This window comes from Otolemur garnettii, unplaced genomic scaffold (genome assembly GCF_000181295.1).
Source record: "Otolemur garnettii isolate 467f Iridium unplaced genomic scaffold, OtoGar3 scaffold00035, whole genome shotgun sequence".
In the NCBI taxonomy this organism is placed as follows: domain Eukaryota; kingdom Metazoa; phylum Chordata; class Mammalia; order Primates; family Galagidae; genus Otolemur; species Otolemur garnettii.
This window is the reverse complement of record NW_003852430.1, coordinates 12,610,578-12,623,015: the sequence shown is the minus strand read 5'-3', so window position 1 is coordinate 12,623,015 and position 12,438 is coordinate 12,610,578. Positions and strand designations below refer to the sequence as shown.

The following is a 12,438-nucleotide window of genomic DNA, read 5'->3' as shown; positions in this document are numbered from 1 at the left end:
TTTCAAAATAGAACGGAGCTATTTTCTCCGTTGGACCTAGTTGAGCCTTAAGAATTCTTCTATTCTTGATGCTCCAAACTGCACAAACAGAAGAAGAAACACAAAACAGACAAGGAAAGTAGGGTTTCTTTCCTGGGTTAGCTGGCAGCTTAGTCTGAGTCACCACTTTCCAAAGTCATCTTTATGATCAATATCATTCTGACTTTTGCCCAAGGACTTGGATGGTGGAATGATGACGGGATGTTGACAGCTTCTAAGGATAAAATTGCTGAGTATTCCTAAGAATGGTAAAAGTGAAGTGGGTTTACACCACAGGAGTAAGGATTTGTGTTCTACTTTGGGAAGAAAATGTGTTTTAAAAAGAAAAACAACTTGCTTTAAACTCTAAACTTTAGAGACCCTTAAAACGGTTGCCAGAGTAAATTTTTGACATAATCTTACTTTCTGTAGTTAAATTCTTAAAGATGCAGAAGAAATACTTTCTTGAACCCTCTCCTGCTCCTAGTCCCTATTTCCAATCATTAATAAAGTCTGATGGGTCAACCAGCAAAGTATCTCCAGCATCTGACATCTTCTGTTTCCACTGCCACCTGGTCAAGCCCCTGAGTTCTCTCACCTGACCTGTTGCAGTCATCACCCACTGGTCTCTCTGTACAGTTTCATGCCCCTCCGTCTAGTATTCTCCACCACATAGTCAGAATGTCCTTTTTAAGACCGAAATCAGATTATAGCCATGCACTACAGCCAAGAATGAACTGTAGATATGATAAAGATCTCATGAAATCCTAATACAGCTGAAAAATCTCTATCACCCAGTGTTTACTATACAATAAATATATTTATCATTATTTTAGAGTGTCCTTCTATATATTTAAAAAAAAAAAAAGAAGAAAGTTAACTGTAAAACAGTCTTAGGCTATTCCAGCCTCTGGGGGGGTGTTCCAGACGCAGGCATTGCTATCCCAGGAGATAACAGCTCCATTCACAGCACTGCCCCTGAAGACCAACCAGTGAGTGGACAAGATGAGCAGGTGGAAACAGAGATATGATGACTTTGACCCTGTAGGCCTTGGCTAATGTGTATATTTGTCTCTATGTGGTTTTCTTTTTTAAACATTTAAAAAGTGGGGGGGAAAAGCCATAAAATTATTTAAATGGCAAACAACTTATGGAATAGAGAATGAGGAAAGTTGTGTACAGCTGTACATTTGTGTTTTATGCTAAGGGTTATTACGAAAGAGTCAAAAAGTTAAAAATAATTGAAAAGTAGCAATAAACTAAGGTAATTTATTATTGATAAAAAAATGTTTTTATAGACTTTGTGTGGCCTAAGTGTACGACATTTGTGACGTCCACGGTGGACTTCACATGAAGACTTCACGTTCCCTCACCACTCACTTAGCAACTCACCGGAGCGACTTTCAGCCCGGGAAGCCCCATTCTTGGTAAATACTCTCCACAGGTGCACCATTTTGTTTCTTATTTTATAGCATATTTTTCCTGTACCTTCTCCATATGTACACAGGCTCCGATACACAAGTGCTTCTTACTCTGTTATAAGCTAGAGTATGCCGCCCAGTAGCATGCTGTACGGGGTGGTAGCCAGGAGAAGAGGCCCCACCATATCCTAGGTGTGCAGTGAGCTCTACCATCTGGATTTGTTAAGTACACTCTATGATGTTTGCACAACAGGTTTGCCTAAAGATGCATCCTATCAATAAGCTACACATGGTTCCATGCCGTTTTTCTGCCCAAATCCTCCAGAGGCCTTTGCATCCTGCCTAGAACTTCAGTCACACATCTATCACAGGCTCACGTCCCCCTCCCTTTCTGTCTTCCCCTCCTCAGCCTCTACAGCACCCATGGCCTCCTCTAGGTCCTCCAATATATAAAGCACATGGTGATCGGGATCTTTGTACTTAGCTCTCCTTCTGTCCGAAGTGTTCTGTCCCCACGTGTCACTGCATATCATGCTAAAGGCTTAGATGTACATTCAAATATCACTTTGCTGGTGTGAGGCCTTCCCTGATCTTCCTCCCTGAAATCATACTCCTCTCTGGACTACCCCAGTGATTTTCAGCCAGTGTACCATGAGAGGATTGTAGGTGTGCTACGACAATTTCTAAAGATCATTAATTATTTTTGAAAGAAGTTCTAGGTGGCACCTCTGGCTCAGTGAGTAGAGTGCCGTGGGTTTGAACCCAGCCCCAGCCAAACTGCAACAACCAAAAAAAAAAAAAAAAAAATAGCCAGGCATTGTGGCAGGCACCTGTAGTCCCAGCTACTTGGCAGGCTGAGGCAAGAGAGTCACCTAAGCCCAGGAGTTTGAGGTTGCTGTGAACAGTGTGACACCACGGCACTCTACTGAGGGTGACAAAGTGAGACTCTGTCTTAAAAAAAAAAAAAAATTCAAATATAATTTGAATTATAATTACTGTGAAATATAATTCACAGTAATTATATATTTTTTACATTTTTTTTTAATCAACACAATTTAAGTATGCTGGAGAAGCTTAACTGTAAGTTCAAGTGTGCTGTGAGATTAAAAAAAGGTTGGAAAGCATTGCGCCACTCCTTTGCCCTGTTGGACTGCTTTATTCTCTTCATAGCAACTATGACCATTGGGCACGTCAGATGGCATTTGTTTGACATCTGTCTTTCTACAATAAAACCTAAGGTCCACAAGAACAAGAGGTTCATCTAATTTGTTGACCAAGAAGTCCTCAGAGCCTAGGAGGTCGTATGGCATGTACTTACTGAATCCATGTCTGAAATCAATGTCCAAATCCATGAGTCATGCCCAGTCACCCTGACACCAGGGAGCACCTTACCTGGAGGGGGGGGGAGGGTCTCAATTGGATAGAAGAAAGCCCGTCTACATCCGTGGGTGGTTTGTCTTGCCTGCCCCTAGAAGGGTCTGTGACAGCCTTTCACTACAACCTCCTCCTGGCTTCCCCCGGAGTCATTTGGAATAACATCATTCCAAGTCCATTCGAAATATTTGTTTTCTCAAGAAACCATTATGTTAATAAAACAAAGGAAAGGGTATTTTTAGTTTCTTTTTTTCTTTCTGATCTACAGAAAAACACACACTTGCTTCAGGTTGTCCAGCAGGAGGGGTAAAGGGCCAGGAGGGCGAGGCAGAACCTAACTCATTTAGGCTCCAGTCTAGCTGGCAGAACCAAGGTCAGGTGCTATGATAGATAAGAACGATGTTAAAGTGGGTCTTTTGGGGCTTGGTGTCAACAATGAAAAGTGCCTTCTTTTTAAAGAAAGAAAGTTAAGGCTCGGCTCCTGTGGCTCAAGCCGCTAAGGCACCAGCCACATACACCTAAGGTGGTGGGTTCGAATCCCCAGCCCGGCCGCCAAACAACAATGATGGCTGCAACCAAAAAATGGCCGGGCGTTGTGGTGGGCGCCTGTAGTCCCAGCTACTTGGGAGGCTGAGGCAGGAGACTCGCTTGAGCCCAGGAGTTGGAGGTTGCTGTGAGTGTGATGCCATGGCACTCTACCCGGGGGATAGCTTGAGGCTCCGTCTCAAAAAAAAGAAAGTTAAACAAGAGATGGAGATGTGTGAGTTATGAAAATAAGCAGTGATAGGAAGGAACATAAGCCTAGAAAGAGAAGGCAAACCATTTTATAATCATATCATCACAGTGAAAGTTGGTTTCCCCACAGAAGAATAAGATATTCTACCAAATAAATAACAGAGTTTACTAGTGAATGCAAGAAATAACACAGACTTGTAAAGGCACCGTGGAGAGAGAGGAGACCTCAAAATTGTACTATCCCACTATTCAGATTGAATTTGGATTCACTTTCAGAAAATACCAAGTATGAATGTTTATTCTGAAAAGCCCAATATTTCATATTTCTAAACCAAAAGTGACAGTGATGTCTAGCTTGGAAAAGGAAATGTATCTTAACTGCAATGTTTTCAAGGCACTGGCTTCACTGGATTACTGGATAAGAACTAAAACTATGTTTTCAAGGATTTTATTTTTCTTGGGGTTTATATATAAGAACAACTTTTGAAATTCCTTACAAATAATAATCATAACATTCTATATTTGGAGATATTAGGAGGCTAAAAAAAATTCCCTTTTATTTGATATTGTCAGCTTCAAATAATTCCCAAGGAAAGGTTGGGAGATGGCTGTCACTGGGTGTGGCAAAGTTCATCAGCACAAAGTAAATCCATAACGATAACAATATCAAAATGTGAAGAGCGGAATCCATGGATGGAAATTTAGATCCTGTTCACTGTGTCTGTACTTTTCCTTGAGAATTTGCATATTTTACCACTGATAATTGCATAAGATTTTTCTTAAGTCTCATACACTGAGCTTTATTATTAGTTGCTATTAAGTACTGCTTTTGAAATGTTCCCTCTGCTATTAACCATATGACACTGATTTTACATAGCCCTGTCCTAGAACTCCTTACCTACTGCCTCTGACCATTCTTAGCCAGACACTTGCCCTGATTTTTTCTTTTTTTAGAGACAGCTTCTCACTTTGTCACCCTCAGTGGAGTGCTATGGCATCACAGCTCACAGCAACCTCCAGCTTTTGGGTTTAGGTGATTCTCTTGCCTCAGCCTCCCGAGTAGCTGGAACTACAGGCACCCGCCACAATGCCTACCTATTTTTTGTTGCAGTTTGCCCGGGGCGGGGTTTGAACCTGCCACCCTCAGTCTATGGGGCCTGCACCCTACCCACTGAGCCACAGGCGCCTCCCAATGATTCCTTGTTTTTAACACAGGTATCACTTTATATCATCTCTCTTTTATCACTGTCTTGAAAAAAAAGTTTCACAGCTTCAACTGTCACTTTTATGCACTTGGTCACCAAACGTGTAATTATAAATTTGACTTCTCTAATAAAATTCAAGATCTTATTTTATTTTTTCACTCGTGGGCTACACTTGTCTAAATATCAATATGTGAAACTTACTATCAAATGTTTGTAATATAAATAAAATCCCAAATCGCTTCATTATCTGCCACACTCCAGTCAAACGATCCTATCAATTCTAGCCTCACCGTCTCAAATTCATACCCACATTTCTGTTTCTATTCTTACTGCCCAAATTCATGTCTTCATTATCTCCTGCACGGATTACTGTAAAAATCTGTCTAACTATGTTTAGACTAACTATGTTTATAATCTTTTCCAATTTCAATAAATTCTGTTTTTGGCTCTAACATGTGTCCTACCAAAGCACAAATTTTATCAGGTCAAGTTTCAGTGACTCCCGGTTTATCTTTAGAATTCAGAACCATGTTTCAATATGCTTCTCCACTTTTATTCCATTCCCTTTACTTCCATGCATATGGGTTTTTATCAAAATAGTCCACATATCCCCTATAAATACAATCTCCACTTTGACAGCTTCATACCCTCTTTGCTAAAAGATTGTCCTGGAATATAATCATCTATTTGCTTCATGCTGAATTGCCAACAATCCAGGAATCCTTCAAAGTCTACATGAAATGCTTCCTACTCTAAGAAAAAGTTTTGGTTCTTACCCAGGAAAACATCTGGAATAAATCACTAACATATGATTTATACGATACATACCAGAGTGTACTTGGTATTTATTTATGTGATTCTTTTATGTCGGCAATGAGGCTAGTCTTCTTGCGGGCTAGAAGATTAGTCATTTATATTAATGATCTGAACCACTTAGCAAAGCCTTTGCTTATAGTAAGAATAAATTCTTTTTGTTTTTAATTTCACAGGAAAATTAATGGGCTAGAAACAAACAACACCACATCGCTGATCTTCCTTGAATTCAGCTTAATGAATGCAATTCTGAGTCCAAAATGAAAGTAATTAACTTCTAAAGAATAGGCTATTCTTATCAATGAAGAAAGCAAATAGTATTTATAAGATGCTACATGAACTTCTCGTGGAAATATATAACTGAAAATATAATAAAACCATAAAACACTGCACCACAGCTTTAGACAAGTTCTTAAAACCCCAGGGATTCACCGATTCGCCAGGTCACTCTAATCCTGTCATCTCAAACATTCTTTGCAAGTGTAGACAGCGGGGGCTCCAGTCATGCACTGCTGTCCTTGTTACTGCTTCGTGATTTTCATGGTATTTTCTCCCCCTCCCCAATCCAATATTTCTAAGTCCCGAGTCTAATTTTTATCCTTTAATTTTTATTTTATACTGTGGCGAATATAAAAATGCTAAAGGAATAGATACTTTCAAGAAAGAAAGATAAGCAGCAAGACACACTGGATGTGAAGAGTGAAAAATGGGGGGAGGTTCAGTTTGGCCACTGGGAGTTTCCAGAAGCTTTTTCTATATGAGTTTCAGGAAAGTGATAAGAGACACGCTGGGCTTCACAGGACGGAACAGAAAATGTTTGGAGGGGACGTACAGGGTGACCACCAAGTTCATGTGCAATTTGAACTCCCATGCTATTTTAAATTGGTCACTTTGTATATAGAAAGCAAGTTTAAATAACTCCTCAAGGGCTATTTTCACTAAAGAAAAGTAACTTTAAAAATAGAACTCATATTAGACCAGGCATGGTTGTTCACACCCATAATCCCAGCAATTTGGGAGGCGAAAACCAGAGGATGGCTTGCTGCCAGGAGTTCCAGAACAAGGGACTAGGCAATATAGTGGGATTCCAAACAAAAAAATAAACAAAAAAACATAGCTGGGCCTGGTAGTGTTCCCTTGAAGTCCCAGCTACTTGGGAGGCTGAGTCAGGAGAATCATCTGAGCCCAGCCAGGAGTTCAAGGTTGGGTTGAGCTATGATCTCACCACTGCACTCTAGCCCGAGTGACAGCACAAGACCTGGCTCTAAAAAGAATAAAATAAAAACAAACAAATAAAAAGCACATTAAATAATAGAAAGATATGCTCCCAGATCCAGCTGAGATAACAATAATTTAAAAAATATTAATGATGCACTGAAAAAGTCATTTTTCCTAAAACATAATCCACTTACTTAAGCAATACGCTTAGAATATTTAGAATAAAATTTTCTGATGAAAAAGGCATACTGAAAATTGAAGTCTCTTAGTAGTATATCAGTTTTATATAAACTATTTAGCAGAGTAATCTTCAGTAAGCATTCATTAACTCATGTATCATAATTTCCATGTGTCTACCATAAATGTTACACGCATATGTGAATGTGAAAAATAAATATTCTATTGAAGCTCAATTGTCTTGTAAATGCATTGGCTTAACATCTTTCTAGAATTACTTTTTTCCAAACCTATATTAGACTTTATGAGATCACCAATCTTTTAAGAAACAGATCAAAGCTATAGGCATGCTCACTGACAGAGTGTGCATGCAGGTATGTATACAAAAATGATCACAGTTTTTTTTAATCATATAAGAGCATTTCATTTATCAAAAGCTGGTGCGGGTAGGAATATTTTTTAGATAAAAGAACATTCAAGCCTTTTCATTTGCACTGTTTTTGAAGAAAATCTTTCTAAAATACTTCACCCATTTTCCTGACATCTCAATCAGATTATGGAAACTTCTATCTTAATGAATAAAGGCCATGATTTTAAACACAAATTATTGTCTTAAGTCTTACAAGTAATGCTTTCGAAGGTGAGGTGAGAGGAGTCCTTTACTTCCACGCTGTGGACTCCACACTCTGCTAATCTCTTTTAGTATTTCTTTTTCCTTATTTTCTAGCATTTCATCTATTTTATTTCCCACTTATATGCCTGTAATAGCACCATCTGCTTCCAACTCACTGTACCTAATTAAGCAACTAGAAAACAGAAATACTGAGACTAAAAGTCGAACTAAGCTATTAGCAAAGTTCTGAGACTTATTAGATTAGATGGTCCTTTTGACATTTATTGTTGGCTGTTTACCCTTCTTTCTTTCTTCAGGAATTGGTTATCTGTAGTACAGAAAAGTGAAGTGGCTACAAATATAGGCTTTACAAAGAAATAAATTATAATCTCTGTAAAATACATCATGATCTTCTGAAGTTCTTTAAACAATCTTAATCCGACACACTCAGAAGAAAATGGCCTTAGGCAATAGAAAACTTTTTGAGTTAACTGGTCTCTATTTATTTTTCACATTTGCATGCATTCTTGCATACATGTCTGAGTTCAGTATAATGAGCATGATGTTAGATAATGAAAATTTGGACTTTAGATATAAGACAAGTGAGTGGTAACACACATGTTTCACAATATGCTCAAAAAAATTGGAAATGTCAACAAAACAGTACAATCAGATTATGTACATATTGTATGAAATTGGATAACACGAAGAGTATGAATAGTGATTATTATTCATGTTAATTTAAAAATTGTAGATATGCTTTTGGAAAATTTCTAAATTTTAGGGAGCATAGTCTTCAGGTCAAATCATCACTGTGACTCGAGTCACACAATGTCAGTCTCTGGACTAGTATTTGAGGAAAACAACAATAAATATCTTTGTATATTCAGTATAATAATGTTTGAGATTTTATACATAGAACTTCACTTTTTAATGTGGATAACTGAGTCTACATAAATGATCAGATGCCCTGTGCAAGACTGAAGATGATGCAGAAGGATGTTGATTTTGTTTGGAGCATTACGCTGATTTGAGTCATGCTTAAATATTCTTAAAGTTTAATGATATAAAAGCAATAAGGGAAGTTTAGATACTGTAATCTTACTGCCAAAAATACACAAAATTTTCAAATAAAAAGTCTTAGTAAGTCAAAGAAAGTCACAGATGAATAACTGATCACACTTTATGGATACGTATAAAATTTATATAGCAGGTAATGCTAGTGCTATGGAGAATTTGACATGCTGTCATTCTGAAACACCCACTTCAAATTTACTAGAGTCTGAGGTTGTCTATTTTTTTTTTAGTTTTTTTTTTTGAAAGACATTCTGAATAAATGCCATGTCTTGACCTGATACTACTTTTAATTAGCAATGACTTTTAGAATTAGATGTTAACATTTACAGAAAGAACAAAACACAATGGTTCTCTGTTTTTCTATCCCAGTTTTACTTGTAAATTTCTTGGTCAGTCTTCCAGTCCAGCACAGCACCCTTCAACACTCCTTCCCCATCCACCAAGGCAGTCGCGCGGTGAAGACAGTTACTCCAGCTTTAATGACTGGCATCCCCCAGATCTCTCTAGATTCCTGTTTCCATGTACACCAAATCTCATAGCTCACCAAGCCAACCCTTTCCTCCATACTTTCTTTCCTTTCTCTGCCCAGTCATTTTTTTTTTTTTCCTTTTCTTCCCCCAGATAAGTTCTGTCTCTGTTCCCCAGGCAGTGGTGTGATCACTGCAACCTCAAACTACTGGGCTCAAGCTATTCTCCTGGTTCAGTTTCCCAAGTAGTTGGGACTACAGGCAATTTTTTTGTTTTGCTTTGTTTTGTGGAGAGAAAGTCTCTATACGTTGTCTGGGCTGTGCTTTAACTGCCAGCCTCAAGGGATTTTCCTGCTTCAGCCTCTTACCTGCCTCTTCTATAGGCATGAGCCACAGATATTTAATTTGGATTTTCTCTGATTTCATCCTTCAATCAATACACTACCATTGGTCTCCTTTTACTCTCATTGTCCTTAGGATGGGACAGCTCATCCATTACAGAGCTGATACAGTATGCTGAATATCCTCTCTGGGGAAAAGTCTGGGCGCTCCAATGAGCTTAGAAGGTGCATTAAGACATCAGTGTAACTGGTGAGGTCTTGTGCTACATGAAGAGGGTATGTGGGCAGCAAAATGTCTTTTGGTGAATGCCACTACAAAGACTTTCTTTACCTGAAGAATACTAGTGGTGGTGCGCTGTAACTCATTGTAATCTGAGGTCACTCTGGTGGAAGATGGCTGAGGATCAAATGAGTCCCTGTAGGACTTAAGGACCTCCAGAAGAAATCAAGTGTAAAATGAACCACTAAAAGCTTTTATCACAAAAAAAAAAAAAGATTATGTTCCATACATGTTGAATCTTCCTAGCTAATTCCCCTACAAAAGAAGTACTCTTCCTCAATCAGAAACTAAGTTAAATACCTGTGAATAAGAATGTGGGGTAAAATCTATTTATTTTACACATCACTATCTATATATTTCAGTGGTTTTATGGGAAGACTATTACAGCGTGACAAATGAAAGGAAATCCGAATCACACTAGCAGGAGAGGAAGCTCTATAGAAATGAGAAAACCAGAAATCTATGTCAATTCAATGTGTATCATTAAGAAAATTCTTTCTTTGCCCTTGCCAATTTTTAAATACACAGAGAAATGTGTCATTTGGCGACTATCATGGTAGTTACAGAGGGACCTCAGAGATCTGCCGTGTCCTGGAAGGCACTCAGCAGAACTGAAGTGGCAGTGGGGGCGCCACCATCATACCCCTGAAGGGATTCTGAAATCCTCCCGAACACACAGCACCTGCCTGGGACACCTAGTGAGACAGTAACTCGGCGTCCTCATGAAAAATGTGTGGAAGATAATGCAGAGTCAGTTGTTTTTATTTTTAAATCACTAGCATATATACCTTGAAAGTGAGATTAGACAGCAATGAGCAAATGAAAAAGAAGAGCACGCACATACTATCCTATCCTTCATCTATCCATATACGGGTATACCCAGCTAGGCCTGTCGGCCGGCACACAAATGCATGAAGATGAATACAAACTATATTTGTGTGTACATGTGTGTGTATATGCCTTTGTGTACATATGTACACAGAGGACGTCAAAAACTGCACACACATTTTACACGAGAAAAAAACTGTCTCCAACTTTTAGCACTTAAGTCACATTTGTCTTCTGCATTTACAAGAGATACAAGACACAATATACCAGATAACGAACTTTATCAATAGATACTGAGTATTGCAATTTTATTTATTTTTTTATTTATTTTTATGAAACAGAGTCTCACTTTGTCACCCTTGGTGAAGGGCCTTAACATCATAGCTCACAACAACCACTAAGTCTTAGGTTCAAGTGATTCTCTTGCCTCAGGCTCCCAAGTAGCTGGACGATAGGCACCTGCCACAATGCCCAGCTATTTTTACAGATGGGGTCTCGCTCTGGCTCAGGCTGGTCTTGAACCTGTGAGCTCAGGCAATCTTCACACCTCAGCCTTCCAGAGTGCTAGCATTACAGGTGTGAGCCACTGCCTATCCTTGAGTATTGCAATTTTTATACAGTTTTTCCTTTCTTAAAATCTGTATACTTTTTTGGGCACCCTCTGTATATATAATAAACATGTGGTTGGGCCCATCTAAAAATCAGACACCAAGTATCCATACTGTATTTACTCACATATACTTAAGATATAAATAATGGACACTATGCTTGGATATGTGTGGTGCCGATACTTGCAATTCTTTTTAATTTCAAAAAGATTTTGAGAAAAAAAATCCTATTTCTTACCTACATTTCCAGTCATTAAGTACGAATTCTGAAAGTCCATCATCCCCATTCCAACAATGTGTATAAAATCTTCAATCACCTGCATTAACTCTATCGAGCCTGGATAAATCTAGAAATATAAGCAAAAGTTAGATGGAATTAAAAGTCTATACATATAGTGGAATACATAACTGGAATTAGAAAACCTGCATAATTCGGTTACAAAGAGCTCTGTTTTGTTTGAAGTACTGTCTGCAGCTGGGAATGGCTATTTTTCTTTTTTAAATGAGCAGTTAAGAATGACATCAGGCATTGCACAGTGAGACCTTTAGAAGTGATATGATGTGGTGTTAAATCCTTGATACAGAGACGGCAACTCAAAACACGTAATGGGTTGTTGAATCAGAGATAGAATGACTTGAGTTTCAATGAATTCTTTCCACTACTTAAATATAACATGAAGTAAACGCTGAAATTGGGCTCTTTACATTTTTAGCTTAGCATCGATTAACAGCAACACAGGAAAAAAGCAATTATTATCATCATCGTGAGGATATTTGTGAACTATTAAATTCACTACATGATAAAGAAACATCTTGGGAAAAACATTTATTTTTAATGAATAACATTAGCAATAATTTTGGGATTACATTAATAGCTCTACTTCAGGTAGTTTACACACACTAATATACAGCAACCTATGAGATAATTAGACATATTTTAAAAGAGGAGCAGCAGCAAAGTTTCAGGAATTTAAACAGTATACCTGAGCTACATGGCATCTTTCATTGTAACTGAACAAGTATCTACTTACCTAACTATCTATCTGTCTGTCCACCAGGCCATCCATCTGGCCATCACCTATCCATCCATCCATCTATCCACCTGCCTATCTATCAATCATCCATCCATATGCCTTTCCATCATTCATCCATCCATCCACTTGCCTACCTACATACAGGGTTATCTGCCTCTATGGCCCAGGCAATTTTTCCAACATCATATGACACCTCACACAGTAGGTGTGTTGGAGGGTGTTTGTTTTT

The 12,438-nt window shown here is 38.4% G+C and overlaps 1 protein-coding gene across 2 annotated transcripts in view; it reads right to left on the bottom strand.

Moving 5' to 3' along the window:
• The window catches only part of ADGRB3 (adhesion G protein-coupled receptor B3), a 734,763-nt gene that overhangs the window by 357,117 nt on the left and 365,208 nt on the right, over positions 1–12,438 (bottom strand). For both annotated transcript variants that reach the window (XM_003789674.1, XM_003789673.2), the window contains one exon: positions 11,414–11,522. In XM_003789674.1, the coding sequence (XP_003789722.1) occupies positions 11,414–11,522 (109 nt within the window). The remainder of the gene's footprint in view (positions 1–11,413; positions 11,523–12,438) is intronic.